Source organism: Cucurbita pepo, chromosome LG14 (assembly GCF_002806865.2).
Source record: "Cucurbita pepo subsp. pepo cultivar mu-cu-16 chromosome LG14, ASM280686v2, whole genome shotgun sequence".
Lineage (NCBI taxonomy): Eukaryota > Viridiplantae > Streptophyta > Magnoliopsida > Cucurbitales > Cucurbitaceae > Cucurbita > Cucurbita pepo.
The window spans coordinates 2753405-2771921 of NC_036651.1; the positions used below are offsets into that span (position 1 = coordinate 2753405).

At 35.3% G+C, this 18517-nt stretch overlaps 4 protein-coding genes and 1 long non-coding RNA gene across 6 annotated transcripts; 4 read left to right on the forward strand and 1 right to left on the reverse strand.

The window, feature by feature from the left end:
- Positions 1-25: 25 nt before the first annotated feature.
- On the reverse strand, positions 26-2937 carry LOC111810116 (probable serine/threonine-protein kinase PBL15). The gene is made up of 5 exons (XM_023696692.1): positions 2282-2937; positions 2067-2202; positions 1857-1993; positions 1629-1752; positions 26-783 (listed from the first exon to the last, which is right to left on the reverse strand). Exons 1-5 carry the CDS (start codon positions 2693-2695, stop codon positions 338-340), a joined length of 1257 nt encoding a protein of 418 aa, XP_023552460.1. The 5' UTR covers positions 2696-2937; the 3' UTR covers positions 26-337.
- A 2388-nt stretch (positions 2938-5325) lies between these two features.
- LOC111810266 lies at positions 5326-6550 on the forward strand. The gene has a single exon (XM_023696923.1). The coding sequence runs from the start codon at positions 5469-5471 to the stop codon at positions 6327-6329; it is 861 nt and encodes a 286-aa protein (XP_023552691.1). The 5' UTR covers positions 5326-5468; the 3' UTR covers positions 6330-6550.
- A 1571-nt stretch (positions 6551-8121) lies between these two features.
- On the forward strand, positions 8122-9560 carry LOC111810385 (aspartic proteinase CDR1-like). Its single transcript, XM_023697092.1, has one exon. The coding sequence runs from the start codon at positions 8152-8154 to the stop codon at positions 9454-9456; it is 1305 nt and encodes a 434-aa protein (XP_023552860.1). The 5' UTR covers positions 8122-8151; the 3' UTR covers positions 9457-9560.
- An 822-nt stretch (positions 9561-10382) lies between these two features.
- Positions 10383-12495, forward strand: LOC111809789. Its single transcript, XR_002817318.1, has 2 exons — positions 10383-10597; positions 12097-12495. It is a non-coding gene; the product is annotated as an uncharacterized LOC111809789 (long non-coding RNA).
- Positions 12496-13611: 1116 nt separating this feature from the next.
- LOC111810286 (phytochrome-interacting ankyrin-repeat protein 2-like) lies at positions 13612-16140 on the forward strand. Of its 2 annotated transcripts, XM_023696972.1 has the most exons (4): positions 13711-13945; positions 14151-14290; positions 14389-14560; positions 15625-16140. In XM_023696972.1, the coding sequence occupies exons 1-4, from the start codon at positions 13834-13836 to the stop codon at positions 15837-15839; spliced, it is 639 nt and encodes a 212-aa protein (XP_023552740.1). In that variant the 5' UTR covers positions 13711-13833; the 3' UTR covers positions 15840-16140. The 2 variants fall into 2 exon arrangements, with proteins under 2 accessions (XP_023552739.1, XP_023552740.1); XM_023696971.1 differs by having other exon boundaries at positions 13612-14290.
- The last annotated feature ends 2377 nt before the right edge of the window (positions 16141-18517 follow it).

Sequence of the window (18517 nt, forward strand, 5' to 3'; positions counted from 1 at the left end):
GAACAAAATTTAGAGATCAAACATGTTAGAATCAAAACTAAGCTTACTATTTATTGAAGGATTATGATTAGGTAGCTTTGGTTAGCAGTAGTAGTGCAAAATCCTTGTCAAAAACAGACACCTAAAGCCATTTTCATCAACCTTTGGATTGTTCTTCAGTTCAATTCTTCTAACATTTATACTCTGATAAAGATGAGACCAATCCCATCAAAGGGGAGGAACTCTTCATTTACATATTGTAGTGTAGCAAAGCAGTCAAGATTTACATATATATTCACATAGTAGAAACTCTGCAGTTGTTTGCCTAAAGATATATATATATATACACACACATATATCATCCATGGCTCACGGCAGCCTGAGATCTAGAGAGATTTCCTCGTCCTGTCTCGGTTTTGGCCTTAGCAGATACGCCATTTCTGGCATGTTTGGGCGATGCAGAGGCAGACCAGTGGCCGGATGTAACAGCCATGTCCTTGAACTGAAGAAGGCCTTCAAGAGCTTCGACAATGGCTGGCATTCTAGGTCTGTCTTTAGGGTTCAAGCTTGTGGATTGGAGGGCTAGACTGGCCATTCCCTTTGCCCCTTTCACAGAATACTGCCCACAAAGCCTTGGGTCCATTATGAAGTGCAACCTGCGAGAGCTATTGAGATATGGCTTTGCCCAATCCACAAGGTTTTGGTCATTCTTTGCTCTTGATTTGTCCATTGCTCTTCTTCCTGTGAGAAGCTCCAAAAGTACCACTCCGAAACTGTACACGTCGCTTTTGGTTGTCAAGTGCCCTAAGATAAACATCAGACCGCAACCCGCATTAGTGTTTAGACAAGACTACATTTGTGAATGGATGTTGGGCACTAGGATTACTCCAATAGTGACTATATTTCTTGGAGGCCTATGTCTTCAACATGATAGTCATTCAACCTAAAAGCTTTAGGTGTCAAACTCAAACACCACTCCTTGCATGACACCTAAAGGTCAATATCAGGAGACAACAAAGGTTTTAAGTCATTAAATGTTGACCTCGTGTTCAAAGACCAAGAATGAATTTTTGAGATCCCACCTCGGTTGGAGAGGGGAATGAAACATTCCTTATAAAAGTGTGTGCAAACCTCTCCCTAGCAGACACGTTTTAAAACCGTGAGGCTAGTGGCAATACATAACGGGCCAAAACAGATAATATCCGCTAGTAGTGGGTTTGGGCTGTTACAAATGATGTGCCATCGAGGCCGCTGGTCCCCTAAGGGGGTGGATTGTGAGATCCCACATCAGTTGGAGAGGGGAATGATGCATTTCTTATAAAGGTGTGGAAACTTCTCCCTAGTAGACGCATTTTAAAACTGTGAGGTGGACGACAATACGTAACGAACCAAAACGAACAACATCTCCTAACGGTGTGCTAGAGCTGTTACAAGATTCTACAACCGAACATCTAAAAACCCTTTTAACTTGAGGGTAACTACTAGCCCATTCTGAACGTGCTCTAATACTATGTTATCAGATTCTAAGTGAGCCAAATAATTTGGAATGTTGAGCCAGAATTAAAGGACAATACTGAACCATCTCTGTGATGCAACTTCATGAAGAGTTCACAATTGAAAACCAGAGATGAAAATGACAGAAAACTTGCCTGTGGAGATGTATTCAGGGGCTGCATACCCATATGTACCCATCACTCTGGTGGTAACATGGGTGTCTGATCCCTCAGGCCCCATCTTTGCCAGTCCGAAATCAGATAACTTTGCTGTAAAATCCTAAGAAACCCCCCAAGATTTTGCTATATCAATTCGTTTTCTTCTTAGAAAAACACTGCAAGAAGAAGGTAACATCATAAACAAGAGCAGTTGAGAAGACAAACCGAGTCTAACAGGACATTGGAGGTTTTGAAGTCTCTGTAAATGACAGGCTTCTCTGCCCCATGAAGGAAGTCGAGGCCCTTCGCTGCTCCGACGGCGATTTTGAGCCTCGTCGTCCATGGCAACGAGATAGAAAGCCCTGCAAGTGCTCAGCAATGAGAAAAAAGACTCAGAATTCTAAAGTGGGTTTAGAGTAATGAAGAAAAGCTGACTTTTGAATAAGTGGTTTTCCAAGCTGCCTCTGGGCAAGAACTCATAAACAAGAAGCCTCTCTTCTTCTTCACAGCAATAGCCTATCAATTTTACCAGATTTGGATGCCTTAGCTGCCCAAGAAACACTACTTCAGCCTACCAAACACACACACAAATTTTGTTATTAAAATATTTCATATTGAAATGACTTGGAATAGGGGCAATGTTATCTTACAAGCCATTCACGGTGGCCCTGCAAGCCTTGGTTATCGAGAAGCTTCACAGCGACGGCCTGAGCCCTAAGCCCAGTCCGAAAGTTCTCATCGACATAGCCCTTATGAACTCGGCCGAATCCCCCTTCTCCCAACAAGAAATTGCTGGAGAAATTCTGAGTAATGGCACGTAACTCACTCAACTGAAAGTCAAACAAATCAGCCCCAAACGACGCCGCAAGATCCTCGTTCAATCGAATCGAAGAGGACCGGCTGAGATCGGAAAAGGAGAGCCGCCGGAACGACGGCAAAGGAGCGATGTTCTTGGAGAAATCAGAGCGGTTGGGGCGGCAGCGGCTGAAGTTGCCGAAGGCGGTCTGGTCGTCGGCGGAGCAGCAATTGGCGGCGAAAGGGCGCCATGGCTTGGATTCCTTCATTGTGGAAGAGAAGGGATTTGGGGATTGGAAATGGAAGGTGAAGGAGGAGGTTTCTTATGGGAAATGGGTCGGGAAGGAGGCATTGGAAATGGTACCTTTCTTCAACTGCTCTCTAACCACTCTACTAATGCTCTGAGTATTTTTGTTGATGATTCTCTTTCTTCCTCCTCTTCTTCTTTTTCTTCATCTGATTCTTCCATGCCATTTTCTCTCTTTGGTTGGTTGAATTTTTGTCTCTTATGTGATTGTCTTCGTACTAACTTATGAGTTTCTGTTTTTTTTTTCAAATATTTAAATTAGACCCCTACCTTTTTCGACGGCGGAAAAATACATTTTTTTAATAAATAAATAAATATATATATGTGTGTATATACATGCAAATTTCTGATAAAAATATTTACTTTGATTTTCATGTAAATATGAAAAATGAAATAAGAAGCACGGAGGTAAAAGTAAATAAGGCTTTTCATCTCTTATCTATTCTTGTTTTATCTAATTGTCCGAGTTGAATTCCTAACTGTTAAAGTTATTGATATATTAACAAAGTTAGATTTGTTAGACGACTCTTCACAATAGTATGATATTGTCCATTTTGAGCATAAGCTCTCATGGAATGGTATGGTTAGATTTGTTAGACGACTCTCCACAATAGTATGATATTGTCCATTTTGAGCATAAGCTCTCATGGAATGGTATGATATTGTCCATTTTGAGCATAAACTCTCATGGCTTCGCTTTGGGCTTCCCCAAAAGGCTTCATATGAACGGAGTTAGTATTCTGCAAGCTCTCATGGCTTTGCATTCCCAAAAGGCTTCATACGGATGGAGTTAGTATTCCTCACTTATAAACCCATGATCATTCTCTAAATTAGCCGATGTGGGACTTCCATCATCCAATACCTCCCCTCGAACAAAGTGCGTCTCCCCTTAATCGAGGCTCGACATGCTCTCATGACTTTGCTTTGGACTTCCCCAAAAGGCCTCATACATATGGAGTTAGTATTCCTCACTTATAAACCCATGATCATTCCCTAAATTAGCCGAGGTGGGACTTCCATCATCCAACAAGATTCATATGAATGGACGCAGCTAATACTTACTTTAATAGATTAAGATCTAATGAAGTTAGTATAAATATACATTAAATTTTATAAATTTGAGTTTTGGTGGCTTAAGTCTACGATCTTTGGAGTTGGTAATCACATAGTTTAAAATAAACAAACTTGTATATCAAATAAAAGTTACGTTTTAACCCATATTACACGTGAAGTTCATCGATAAAAGTCAAACGTTTTCCTTACCTTCTTTCTCATTATATTATATTTTTTAATTAATTAAAACAAATTGTTAATTTTTTTTTTGTCTGATAATTATTTAGTTTTTTAAAATGATGTTTTTAAACACTATTTTATTATTTTGAAAACTAAATAACTTAGCTAAAATTGGATGAACTTAGTAGAAATGAAATATGGGTAAAATTTCAATATATGATGTTTAATATTAAGGTTGAATTTAATTTATTGTAAAAATTGATATAAGCTTGAATAAATTTTCTTCAAATTTGTTTTAATATTTTAAATATGGTTTTACAATTACAATAATACCCTGGATACACTATTTAACTAAAACACACAAATTTACAAGCTTCTCAAAGAAGCCAAAGGATCCATAATATCCCCACACCGAACCGAATGTTTACATCCAAAGGAGAAATCGGGAAATTCAATACAATTTGTGTGACCGACACGGTGACGAATGACGGGTGCAGGACTTTTGTGATTGGTTGAGAATAGGGGAAAAGGAGGAGCAGTTGAATGCTGTGATGTAAGGGATGATGACAGCCCTGTGGCCGTATCCTTGTTTCTTCTGCTCCACCTCAACTCCAAGGACATGCACTTTGTACGTCATACCAGTTTTTAGTCTCTCCAACAACTATAGCTTTCAACGAATCAAAATCCTACACGTGTTGCACCAATTGTCTTTCCCTTATGACGTGGATAAAACTTCTCTTATAAATATAAACTCTCTCTTTTTATGAAAATATATGTAATATTATCTCTAATAGTTAAAAAATGTTAATAATATATCTAATAAATCTATTCACTTTCAATATCTTTAAATTAACAAAACTATTACTAAAATTTAAATTTGAATAATTCTATTAGATTAAAACATAAAATTTATATTTAAATAGATCCGTCTATTCATAATAATTAAAAAAAAATTATAAATATCTTTAAATTAAATTAAATTTTTATTTTTAAAAATTATATTTTTGAATGTATAAAGGGACAATGGATTAGCTCAAAGAGAGGATTTTTAATTGTGTTTGGTACGATGGTCAAAACTAATACTTTTGACAAAAAAAAAAAAGAGTATAATTTATAATATTTATAACGCATTTTAGTATATGATTTTAGTTAGTATATGAAGATAATTATAATAATAACAATATGCAAATAATTATAATAATGACAACAACAAAAATTCAGTCAGTATTATTATTATAATATTTATAAATTGTCATGGGGAGTAAACAATGGCTCCGGTCCGGTCCGGTTCAGGATAATGGAAGAGCGGGTTTCAAAGTGACAAGAGTGGGCTCCACTTGTTGTAAGGCGTGACTTTGTGACGAATGAATTAGCCGTTAGAAACCCCATTTTGCCGACTTTTTCGCCAATCGCCATCCACCTATGGCGGGCTTCACTCGGCTGCTTCTTCCCTAACACGATTCCATTTTTTTGGTTTTCTTCCTTCTCCTCTCTCTCCATCAATGGCGGATTTCTCCTTTCTTTCCGACACCGACGATTCGGCCGTCGAAGATCTGCTCTCCCAAACGCAGGATCTCTGTGTTCTCGAGCAACTCTCTGCCATCAACTGCTCTGGCTTCACCGACTCTGTTCTTCCCACTGACCTTGAATCTCGATTTCGGAAGCTTAAATCCTTTCCTGCTGCCAAATCCGAGACCAGATCCGGTTTCGATTTGAAGAGTAGTCGATCTGTGCACTCCTGCGATGAGAAACCGGACGATGATTTTGCAGTTTTTTCTCCTTCTAAACAGAGTCACAAGAAGGAGTTAGGGTTTAGCCCTAAATCTCAGCCGCAGCGTCTGCCGGATTCCTCATCGGGAAAAGGAAATTCGACGCCACCGTTGGACAATCAGAAGCGGAATTATGGAAGTTCCAGAGCGAAATCGAAATGTAGGTACGTTTCATCTCCTTCGTATTCTTCGTCTTCATCTGGTGAAATCGATGAATTTTTAGAACCGAAGAAAGGTACCAAAATCCGCTCAAAAACCAGCTCAGAATCGGGATCCTTCGCTTCTCCGCCACAATCTCCGCCGAGAAGAGCCGGTTGTTTTTGGTGTTCACCGAAGAAAGCTTCAGAGAAGAAGAACAGCAGCAACAGAACTCTCGATAATGGCCTTGGATGGGGTAAGAACAACGATTTCCTGTCAGATTTGAACATTTTTTCGGCAAAAGAGCAACAGAAAATCCTGAAAAAGGCAATGAAAGAGGAAGAGAAGATCAATCGGGAAGCTGAGAAAATTGTGAAATGGGCAAAACAAGCTTCGGCTAGGATGAATGTTTCAGACATTGAAGACGAGCTCAGCGATCCAGAAATCAAAAAATGAGTACGCAATTTTGCTGCTGTTTATGGTTAATCTTGTTCTTGCATATAATCAACTATATACACAAGCATAATCCCTTGAAGTTTCTTTATATATATATATAGAAATATGGTATGAAATATATATTTGGGTTAGCACTTTGAATCAAGGGAATTTGGTGAAGATGAACCTAATTTCTTTGGAGTTTTGAAATGGAGAAAATATAGATTTATCATTTATGTTTATATGATTATAATCTTCTCTAACAACATTACTAATTCTCTTGTTGATAATTGAGTGTAGAAATCTTATTTTGGATTATGTTGTTTTTTTCTTAATTTTGTTCTAATCTTTCTCCTTCATCACGCTAAGTACCCTTTGCAAGAAAGGGCTAATTGTATTGTATAGTTCAATGAAGTTTACTGTTAAAAGTTTCCATTCTACATGAATTCAATTTCTCCTTCAATGGAGTAGACATTCCATAGAACACATTGACATGGAATTATGTGATGAGTGAAAATTGATATTTGAATTGAACACGCAGGCACCAGAATTGTATTAATGCCCAAGTACCACTCTGACAAGTTTATCTTCAAAATATATATATATATATTTTTTGAATTTTTTCCTATGAACTCAAAATTTGAATGAAATATTTTCGATTTAAAAAAACTAGCCCAACCCAACTCAAAATGTTAATTCAACCCAACCCAACCCAAATTTTTTTTTTAATCTTGCTTATTGACGCAACAATCAATAGCTTATTTGACTAAAAAAATTTGAAAAAACTATGTGAGGAATATATTTATTAGTCTGACTTTTGTGTACCCATTAAGACTTAGTGGAATTGGAAATTTGACTCTTTAACTTTTTCATTCGAGAATATAGTTGGAGTTATGCTTAGATTGATGAGTATTTATATTTCTTTATAATGTTGTAAGGTCAAATAGGATAATTGTATTAAAGACGTGGTATTCGATATTTTATTATTAAATATTGTGTGTTTTACTTAGTCTAGTAATTATTTATTCATTTTTACTCGGTTTTAGGTTCTAATACACAATCAACTAAAGAAAAGTATGCATTTATGAAAATAAAGGAAAGAAAATATTTTTTTCTTTTTTAATTTTTGAACAAATATTTTCGATGAAATTATGTTGATTTAACTAATTGAGTTACGAAAAGATAACATTTTTAATAGTAGGTGGAAAAATATCCATGATTTTTTCCTTAGAAATTTAATTTATTTCTATATATGGTTCATAATTTTTCGAGATCAACTTACCTTTTATATTTTCATTTTTCAAATTTTAATAAATCAGAATTTAATTTTATGAAACGTTCTAAATAATTATTTGATAAAATAAAAAAAAGGGAAAAATATCTCAATTATTAGCAAAATAATAATTTTCATTTTGGTCGTTAGCCTTTCTAAAATTTATTTTTATTTGTTTAACCCTTTTTTTTAAGTGCCATTTGGTGAAAAACCGAACTTTTTTTAAAAAAATTATGATAATATGAGGCTCGAATATACTTTAAAAAAATTAATTATAATATTTATATATATTTTTTAATAATATATTATTATTCATTAATTAATTATATTTTTTAAACGTAAGAAATTCAAATTCTTTCCAATCCAATTAGACTTAAGATGGTAATACTTAATGAAGAAATAAGAAGGGGAAAATTTTATATAAGGAAACATGACAATATCCACGTCACATTATCCCATGCAAATTCTCACCTGTCAAAAATGCAAAAAATAAAAAATAAAAATAATAATTAATATATATATTTGTCTAGTAAAAAATCTTCATCCTCTCAAGCTTTCAAACCGGAATCCATGGCGGCCATTTCAATCTTCTTCTATTTCTTACTTTTTTCCTTCTCCGTAGCAGCCACCGGTCGCGGTGGTGGAAATGGCTTCACCACCTCTATAATCCACCGTGATTCCCTTCTCTCTCCTCTCCACAACCCATCTGTCTCCCACTACGAACGGCTTACCGGTGCCTTCAACCGCTCTTTCTCCCGTTCCACCACCCTCACCAATCGGGCCGCCACCGTCTCTACTGGCGGCGTTCATTCTCCGCTCATACCTGACAGCGGCGAGTTCTTAATTTCCCTCTCTATTGGAACCCCGCCGGTGGATTTCACCGCCATCGCCGACACTGGCAGTGACCTGACGTGGACACAGTGTTTGCCATGTGTCAAATGCTTCAACCAATCAAGTCCCATTTTTAATCCACATCGATCATCCTCTTATAGCAACGTGTCTTGCACGTCTGATACTTGCAACTCCATCGTCAGCCACCGTTGTGGTCCCGACCTCAAAACCTGCACCTATGGCTACAGCTACGGAGACCAATCCTTCACGTATGGTGACCTGGCATATGAGAAAATTACCATTGGGTCCTTCAAACTCAACAAGGTAGTCATTGGATGCGGCCACGAAAATGGCGGCACTTTCCTCGGAGAGACCTCGGGGATCGTCGGACTCGGCGGCGGCCCTCTCTCTTTGGTTTCACAACTGAACACAATTGCCGCCGTCAAACGGCAGTTCTCGTATTGCTTGCCGACATTCTTCAGTGACGGGAATATCACAGGCAAAATAAGCTTCGGTGAAGAAGCTGCCGTGTCGGGGCGAAAAGTCGTTTCTACCCCTCTCGTGCAGAAACATCCCTACACATACTATTTCTTGACTCTTGAAGCGGTCTCGGTTGCTAACAAGCGATTTGAGGTTGCAAACAACATGTCGTCTGCAGTAGTAGAAGGGAATATCATTATTGATTCCGGTACGACATTGACACTTTTGCCCCCGAATTTGTACGACGGTATCGTTTCGACTTTGGCGAGGGTTGTAAAAGCGAAGCGGGTGAATGATCCATCTGGGATTTTGGAACTCTGCTATGGTGTGAGCAGCATTGACGACTTGAATATTCCGATCATCACGGCACATTTTGCTGGTGGCGCCGCTGTGGAATTGCAACCGGAGAATACGTTTGCTTTGGTAAATGAAGATGTGGCTTGTTTGACTTTGGCACCGGCGAAGAAATTTGCCATTTTTGGGAACTTGGCGCAGGTTAACTTTTTAGTCGGATATGATCTGGAGCAGAAGACAGTGTCGTTTAAACGTACTGTTTGTGGTTAGAGGATAGATGTCGTTTCACCGCCGCCTTTATTCAAGTAGGGTTCATATCACCCTAACAATTCCAACCATACAGCTTAATACAAATAATAATAATATTTTCACAACCCAGTTGTATTTTACTTTTAGAATTGTTACGTAGATCAAATATATTCGAAGTTTGTAACATATTGAAACTTGTCAATGTTTGATATTTGACTTTATAATATTTTAATTATTAGCGCGACATGTATTAGATAATTAAAAAATGAAAACACCATAACATTACTTAACCCAATCCAATATGAAAAATACACGACTGAATGTATCACTATTTCGAGTTGGTCCAAAATTATATATATATATATATTTAATTAAAATATAATAGAGAAAAAAAAAGGTGACTATTTAAATATATGGAATGTGAATCTTATTAAAAATGACTATTTATTTAGTCAATGTTGTAAAAAATATATCTGAGGCAAAAATAAATAAAAAATAAAAAGTTAATCCTAAATAGGAACAGGATCTTAAATTTAGTTTATATATTCCATTTTATAGTGCTCCTAATTTAGTTTATATATTTTGAATAAATCTTAAATTTGATTTATATACTTTTTACAAACCTAAGTTTAGTTTTTATTTTATTTTATTTTATTAAAATTGATTAAATAATAATAATAATACTCATGAACATATAAATATAATTTAAAAATCTAAAAATCATGAAATATATTTATTTTAAAACGCCTAAATGATTTTATACAATTTAATTAACCATTAAGAAAGATCCTTTTTAAATATATTTTTAACCTATTATAATTATTTTCACAATATTCGTAATAATTTATAAAAGTGAATTGACGAAAATATGAGTCTGTTAAATGAGAATCGTAGTTAAGAAGAAGAAACATGGAGGGGTAGTTTTGTCTTTCTGGATTCGGTCAACTTGGGTTCGATATTCATTACGGTAAAATAAATCTGATAATTTTTGGTGCAGAATTTTCCGATCCTCTGTTTCTCAAAATCTTGAACGAAGAAGATGACCCGAGGAAAACAAAAGATCGAAGCTCAGAGGCGAAATGCGGAGAAAAATCAGAAGCAGAAAGGCTCGCAGTTCGAGGCTAGAGCCGTTGCCCTTAAAGTCATCTGCCCTATTTGCAAGGTTCTTCATCTCTTCAATCTTTGTTTCTATTATATTCTCGATTGGATTTGAGTGTTTGTTCTTTCTTTTTGATCTGGATCATAATCTTATTAATTTTATGATGTCAAAGCAATAGAAAATTTCATTTCCAGTTATCATTTTTCCGTATTGTTTTCTAATCTAGGTTATAATGCACTTGATATTGCTGTTGCGATGCTCTCAATTGATAAGAAATTCATTGGAGTTTGATTGATTTTGGTTTTATCTTTCCTTTTAAGTCAATGCTAGAATCCAAAAGTAGATCATTTTGGCGGATCATCTGTTATAGGGTTTGGCAGGACTGGTACCAGAACTATGAGTTTATTGACTGGAAAATGTTCAAGCCTTAATTCTAGATGATAAAGAGGTTTTGAGTTCAGGCTACAAAATATAGGAGCCATCTACAAAAGATGGAAAATGTTCTGATATTGTCTTAAGAAATTCTCTTGTTGCGAGAAATGCTGCCAGATTAGTCAAATTGTGATTGAGTTCATGATTATTGGGAAAACAAGAATTTGATACTCCATATCCAAATTCACAGCTCTATTTGTAGAACTTCTGAGGATAATTCTCTTTTTGTTTACTCCTTTGGATTCCTAATTTGTATGTTGAGTTTTTTCTTTCTTTTGGGATAGATGATAACAACCTAAGAGCCTAAAAAAGGAGAGCCTTCCAATTGTTAATAATCATTAGAAGACTAACAAAGTTTTATCTTATCTTCAAAGATCATTGCCTTTAAAACACCAGCCCCTTGGAGCTTCTATCTGCCAATTATCACCATTTTTAGGCACACAAAGGGATAACTCATTTAAGATGTACATCCAACCTCAATAGCAAAGTGGCAATAGGGGAAACAAATGATTCACATATTCACCATCTCTAAGACATAAAAAGCAAGCCATGCGGGATAAGACTCGATTTGCATATATATAGTTAGCAACCTGTCTTGGATATTAAGACTTTCGTTTCTTCAGGTACTTGCCGTGCCAAACTTACCTTCATCTTATGTTTAGGCTGTGGATTGATGTTTTGCCTTTGAAGAAATGGAATGCCTAGTTTTTCATTCCTCCCCATGTGTTGTCTAATTTGCGTACACCATTCTCTTCATACACATACTTGTAACAGCCCAAGCCCACCGCTAGCAGATATTATCATCTTTGAGCTTTCCATTTTGGATATTTCACTCAAGATTTTAAAACGCGTCTGTTAGGAAAAGGTTTCCACACCCTTATAAGAAATGTATCGTTCTCCTCTCCAACTGATGTGGGATCTCACATTACTACTAGAATCCATGTCTATCAAACTTTTCTCGTGGGATTTTGTGAATACTTTCTCTTGGCATGTGGGACGAAGTCATAGAGACTCTAAATATTGAATTAGACATAGAAGAGAGTTATAAATTCCTCTATTTTGAAGTTTCCCATTATGATGCTCAGAAGGTTTTTTCAACTATGTATCTAATCATCTGTTTCTTACCATAGGTACAACTAGCAAATCATAACCAATTGGGTGATCACTATGCCTCCAAACATCCAAAGGAAAAGCCACCGTCAGAATCTGGCTGAATCGCCCCTTGCAAGTTGAAGTATGTGAGTAGCTTTATTGAAGGCATTTCAAAGTTCCCTTCTGTGCAGATCAATGAAAGTTGCTCTGATTGATTGTCTTCATCTTTCTTGTTCTTAAAATTGTACTCCTCCTTGTAAGGGTATAAAGTGACGAGTCATTGTGGCACTTGTAAAATAAACAAGACTCTAATACGCTTGTTCCAGAGTCGTCCCAGTCTAGTTTACTCTGTGCCTATGAACTATGGAATCCTAAGAAATGACCTTTTCTTTATAAAAGGATACAATCTTGCAAATGCATAAGAAGCTTCTGTATTACATCTGTTTGTTAGAATTGAGAATCGTTCATTGGTAACTAAGAGATTATGAAAAAGAGATTTTGTAAGAGTTAAAGTCCACTGCTACTAGATATTGTTTGTCGCGGTCCGTTGTGTATCGTCGTCAACTTCACTGTTTTAAAACGCATTTGCTAGGGAGATGTTTCCATACCCTAATAATAAATACTTCATTTCTCTTTTCAAGAATTCTCTCCTCAAGACTTCAATCGATATGAGATTTCCCAGATTTAAAAGAGAAAACTTCATGTACTTAAGAAATTTTAAGAAAGTTAAATCAATTTTTAGGTTAATACCATAACCTTCATCATTCTACTTAAAAAAATCATGTTTTTTTTTAGGGGAATCAATTTAGACAATTTATTAGTAATATATAATTAATTTCCCTTAATTCTATTTGAATTCAATTAAAAAACACTTTAATAAATTATTATTCTTCCAAAATTCTATTAATGACGAGACCAATTATGACATAATTCTTTCTAAATAAGTTAGAAAAAAAAAATTATACTATCGAAGAATCACCATTTACCCATTTGATCTTGAATTTTTTATTTATAATATTATGTTAATAATGCAATTGAGGAAGTGTTCTATTCGTTAGTAATTAATATATATATACATATATCGATTCAAATATTGAAAGTTAAGATTTAAATCGGTACAAGTGTATAAATTGATATTTTTTTCTTCTATATTATATAATATAATATTAAAACAATATGTTATTTTCTTTCATTAGATTTCAAGTTTAGTTTATAAATAATTCAAAATGTCAAATACAAATTGATTTTCTTTAAATAGGTTACTAAACTTTAAATATACGTTAATAAATTCCCAAAATATTAATTTTAGGTTGAATGCATTTTAGGTAAATTTAGGGATTTTAAAAATCTTCTAAACTGATTTGAATTTTGTATTTAGTAGGCTTTGTATTTTAGTAAGTTTTTAATGACTAATTAATAAAAAATATATTAACCGTAAATTAAAAATTTAAAGACGTATTAAATATATTTTAAAATTAAGATAAATAGAAAGCCAAGTATTACCAATTTTATTTTAAAAAAAGATCCTCCGTTGTTTTAGTCCGTGAGCGTAATTGAGTTGGCCTTTTCAAAATTAGCTCCTTCTGCGTAGAATTACAAGCAGTCCAACCGAAATCTACTGGACCTTCTCTCCCTCGCTTCAATCTCTCTTCTCTTATATGCCTTTGAGTTCTATCCGATTCAAAGCAGGGTTTCTTTAATCCGCGCCAAATCTTGCCTCCAACCATCCCCATCGCTTGGTTCTTCATTCAAGAGATAAGGATTTCGCATCAGTTATGATTATAATCTTAAAACCCTTTATGACCCTCATCGTAATCGTTCATAATCTTCGTGTTTTTGGTACTGGGTTGAATCCCTTTGCACCCTACTGCGTTGCTCATCATTCTCTTTGATTTTAGCTTTACCCCTAATACTCATTAAGCATTTTGATTTTACCTTGTTCTTCCTAAGGATCATGTAGTTCTTGTTTTTTTGGGTTCTGGGTTTTCTTGTTATTGATCATATTTCGATAAGAGTTGTTGTTGAATGGAGCTCTGTTTCTAGTTTGTGATTTACGAACTACTGTGAGTGAGTTGATTGAAGGGGGGATTTAAGATCATGCCTCAAGAACAGAGAGGCTCGATGAGTCGAAGCCTTTCGAGAAGGCGTTCCTTCCGAAATGAAGTATTGAATAGGGATGATAGGGGGTGGACTTCACTCCACATTGGTGCGCGAAAGGGTGACCTTAAAGAGGTGGGTTTCGTTTTCTCCTCTGCTATTTTCTTAGTTGAAGTGATGGGTGTTGTTTTTGTTGATTGATTCTTGAATTTTGTTTTGCAAATCTTGATCAGGTGAAGCGTCTGCTGAATGAAGGAATGGATGTGAATGCAGAAGCATGGGGCCCCAAATCGAAGGGGTTGACAGCCCTTCACCTTGCTGCGGAGGGTGGGCATCTTGATTTAATGGATGAATTGCTTGAACGTGGTGCCAACATTGATACTAGAACCAAGGGTGCTTGTGGCTGTAAGTATCCTTATCTCTTACGGATTCATTCAATATAAAGCTTGAATTGATTAGCTGAATTTATCTGGTATTTTATTGAATCAAGTATTTGGAGTTTTAGAAAAGCTCTTGGGAAGTCATCTCATTCAATTCAATCATGAACAGTTTTGCTAACTTGTCCTGTTAAATATGATATGAATAAGCTATGCCCAATAGAATAGAATCTGAAGAACGAAGAATTAACATTTGCTAAAATTCATTGACAAAACTAACTAAAGAAGGGAGAAGGAAAGAAAAACTAGATTTAAGAGTATGGCTGATTCGTGATAGAGATTTTCTTTTTCTCCATGGGACATGCTCTGAACAGGATAGTGGGAAGGGAAATGAATTCCCTAGTCCACCACCAGTAGATATTGTCCTTTTTTGGGCTTTTGGACTTACAGTCAAAGGTTGGTTTCAACACCCTTATAAAGAAAACTTCGTTCTCCTCTCCAACCAACGTGGGATTTCACAATCCACCCCCCTTCGGGGCTCAGCGTCCTCGTTGGCACTTGTTCTCTTCTCCAATCGATGTGGGACCCCCCTATCCACCCCTTTCAGGGCCTAGCATCCTTGTTGGCACACCGCCTCGTATCCACCCCCCTTTGGGGCTCAACCTCATTGCTGGCATATTGCTTGATGTCTGGCTTTGATACAATTTGTAACAGCCAAGCCCACCGCTACCATATATTATTATCTATGGGTTTTCTCTCAAGGTTTTTAAAACGCATATGAGGTTTCCACATCCTTATAAAGAATGGTTCGTACTCCTCCCCAACCGATGTGAGATCTCACATGTTATGTCCGGTAAATATTGTGTTGATGCCATGCTGCTGGGTTAGGCATAGACTGTAGGCACGCGGTGGTGCTCGGCTTGTAAAGCTCTTATATTTCCTTAAACAAATGTGGATAAACAACCAAATTTTCTTGTTCTGAAAGTAGTTAAAGATATTGGCATTAGGATGGGTAAGAATATAGATAAAACGTTGAAGCCTTGTTGTGTAATAAAGATCCTAAACATTGATTATGTTGACAATGAACCCCAGGGACACCTCTGCACAGTGCAGCCAAAGAGAGAAGGAAGGAAGCTGTGAAGTTCCTCGTGGAGAATGGAGCTTTCTTGCCTGATGACATAAATGACTGCAGATTTAACCCTCCACTGCACTACTGTCCCGGCCTCGAGTGGGCGTACGAGGAGGTCAAGCGTCTTCAACATTATAATGGTTCGTCTAGTGAGACATCTTGCAGCTCTGAGAGCTGAAAAAAACCCCTCCCCCCCACACCCCTGATGGTGGTGCTGTTGAGTTTGATTCTGCTCTTATCAAGGCATCTATCCATCTTAATCTTGCTGTGTGTTATGTGTTTGCATTCCTTTGACAGCCTTTGTTCGATGGACCTACTCGTTTTTGGTCCGAATTTATGCCACTTGGGACTGGGACTATAAATGTAACGACCCATGTCTAAGATTTGAATTAGAAAGATTCTCGAGCATTGTTTCAAGCAAAACATGCTTAATTATGAAATTTCTATGATTCAATTGCCGAAAAAAGAGGTACATCTTGTTGATATAAATAGTAATTTTTATTTTCTTCCGGACTTTTTTAATCATCCTATCATTGAGATTTCTCTCGTTTGAATGTGGTATGAGTTTATTCATATATTTATTATTTACTCGGATGTCACAAGAAATATATTATTTAATAATGTGTCAAATATTGAATGAAATAAGTACATACATCTCATGTAAGGACGTCCTTGATGTAATACCTTTAATTATTATGTTTGGTTAATCATCCTCGTGACCAATTACTTATTATTGTATTGGTAAGCTATTCTCCTCGTGACCAATTACTTATTATTGTATTGGTAAGCTATTCTCGAGATGTATGTATATATATATATATATAGATATAAATAAAAGCTTGCTGATATGGTAGAATAATGGGAAAAAGAGGAACACAATGGGTATTTGTAGGGATAAAGGTTATTGCATTATGGAGGGGAGACACTATTGTTAATTGCTTTTCTAATTTTGTTTTAAACTAATCAAATTCTTATTAAACACAAACACTTAGTGTTCATCATTTTTAGTACTATCTTATAATTAAATTAAAAGGGTGCTGGAACCATGATGTTTCGTTAGGTGAAACATTATTTTTAGCTTAAATTAATGTCTCTTTTGTATATATTTAAGCGTTTTTAGATGCCCGTATCACACATTAGCATGGAATAATATAAATTTAATATGACTTATAAGTGGAGTCGTCCTCTAATAGATATTATCAATTAGCACTTTGAAAAAAATTCAAAGTATAGATATGGTCTACCTATATAATTAAAATAAAATGTAATGCATTAGTAGGTTCATACGACATGATCACGTTACTTATTTGTCTCGGTTCATGTGAGACACCACGCTCGTTGAGAAGAGAAACGAAACATTTCTTATAAGGGTGTAGAAACCTCTCCCTAGTAGACGCATTTTAAAACCGTGAGACTGACAACGATATATAATGAGCAAAAACGGACAATATCTACTAGTGGTGGACAATTCCTTCTTTATTCAAACTATTGACGCACAAACTAATTAAATGTTTTGAATTCCAATTATGAATGGCAGCATAGAAAAGAAGAAAGAGCATAGATTATTGTCCAAAATGGAATGAAATAGGGCCATTTGTTTGTATGTTTGGAGACAAGCTTCATTTATTCAAGCAAACTTAGACATTTGGAATCTTAATCATTTTTCTCCTTAACCAATAATTTATAATCATCCACTTCAAAATCCCATTTAAATTATTAATTATGCTTTTATTTTTTTCTTTTTATATGTTATATTTGAATAAAGCAATGTTAAATGATATAAATTAATATTAAGTACGGATAAGGATGTTCATGTAACCAAATAATCAGATCAACTTGAATTATTCCACTATTTCACCTATGATTGACATTTTTTTTTGTTGGGTCAATTCGACCCATCTGAAAATAGGGTTACAAACTAATCTAATTTTATTATATTTTTAAAATTATTATAAAAATTAAAAATATTCAATATTTATGACTCATATTTGTTAGAATTATGACCATTTATTATGGGTATTTAATTATTTGTTATATAAATGGAAAGTTAATATGGGATTTGTAAAGTGAGACTGTATCTTTTAATAGAATAATGCGTAGCACACGTGTGAGGGACCCCAACAACCCTGTGAAAATGCTAAACATGAATGATTAATACAGATTATTGACAAAATTAAATATTAAACTTGCTTCCATATTTAATTTAATTTAATGTTCATCAAATCTTTATAATTTAATCTCACTAAATTATTGGTCATTTTAAATTATTAAAAAAAAGTTGATCACATTTTTATTTCTTAATGTTTTCTTTAACCCTATGTTTATTTGAAATGGATTATTAAGTTTTCAATTATTGATCATTAAAATTAATAAGACCAATTGATTTACAATATTTTCTTTATGACGGGGAAGTATGGGATCCCACTTACATTGGAGAGGGAAACGAAGCATTCCTTACAAGGGGTGAATTGTGAGATCCCACGTCAATTAGAGAGGGGGAATGAACATTCCTGATGAGGAGGTGAAAACCTCTCTAGAGTAAACGTGATATGAACCAAGAGACATCAATCATACAATATGCTTCAATGAAGATGTGAAGAAAATATTGTTGAAATTGTAATCCACCCAATATTCAAAGCATGAAACTTCATTCTTCTTCCATATGGCCTGAATTGAAACATCTTTCGATAATTTCAACAATATTTTCTTCACATCTTCGTTGAAGCATATTGTATGATTGATGTCTCTTGGTTCATATCAAGACGTCAGTAGGCTTGAGCTATTACACCTAGGATGGTAGGGATAGAAACACAGTAAATATCTAAAGTTCGAGGACTAAATGAAAAAAAAAAAAAA

Bases quoted from the DNA above. Each gene is read 5' to 3' on its own strand.
- LOC111810116 (XM_023696692.1), bottom strand. From the start codon at position 2,695: ATGAAGGAATCCAAGCCATGGCGCCCTTTCGCCGCCAATTGCTGCTCC. The intron at 2,203-2,281 runs GTAAGATAACAT...TGTGTTTGGTAG, and splicing joins AGGGCCACCGTGAATGGCTT to GCTGAAGTAGTGTTTCTTGG. The intron at 1,994-2,066 runs GTCAGCTTTTCT...GAGCACTTGCAG, and splicing joins GGAAAACCACTTATTCAAAA to GGCTTTCTATCTCGTTGCCA.
- LOC111810266 (XM_023696923.1), top strand. From the start codon at position 5,469: ATGGCGGATTTCTCCTTTCTTTCCGACACCGACGATTCGGCCGTCGAA.
- LOC111810385 (XM_023697092.1), top strand. From the start codon at position 8,152: ATGGCGGCCATTTCAATCTTCTTCTATTTCTTACTTTTTTCCTTCTCC.
- LOC111810286 (XM_023696972.1), top strand. From the start codon at position 13,834: ATGATTATAATCTTAAAACCCTTTATGACCCTCATCGTAATCGTTCAT. The intron at 14,291-14,388 runs GTGGGTTTCGTT...AATCTTGATCAG, and splicing joins GAAAGGGTGACCTTAAAGAG to GTGAAGCGTCTGCTGAATGA. The intron at 14,561-15,624 runs GTAAGTATCCTT...AATGAACCCCAG, and splicing joins AACCAAGGGTGCTTGTGGCT to GGACACCTCTGCACAGTGCA.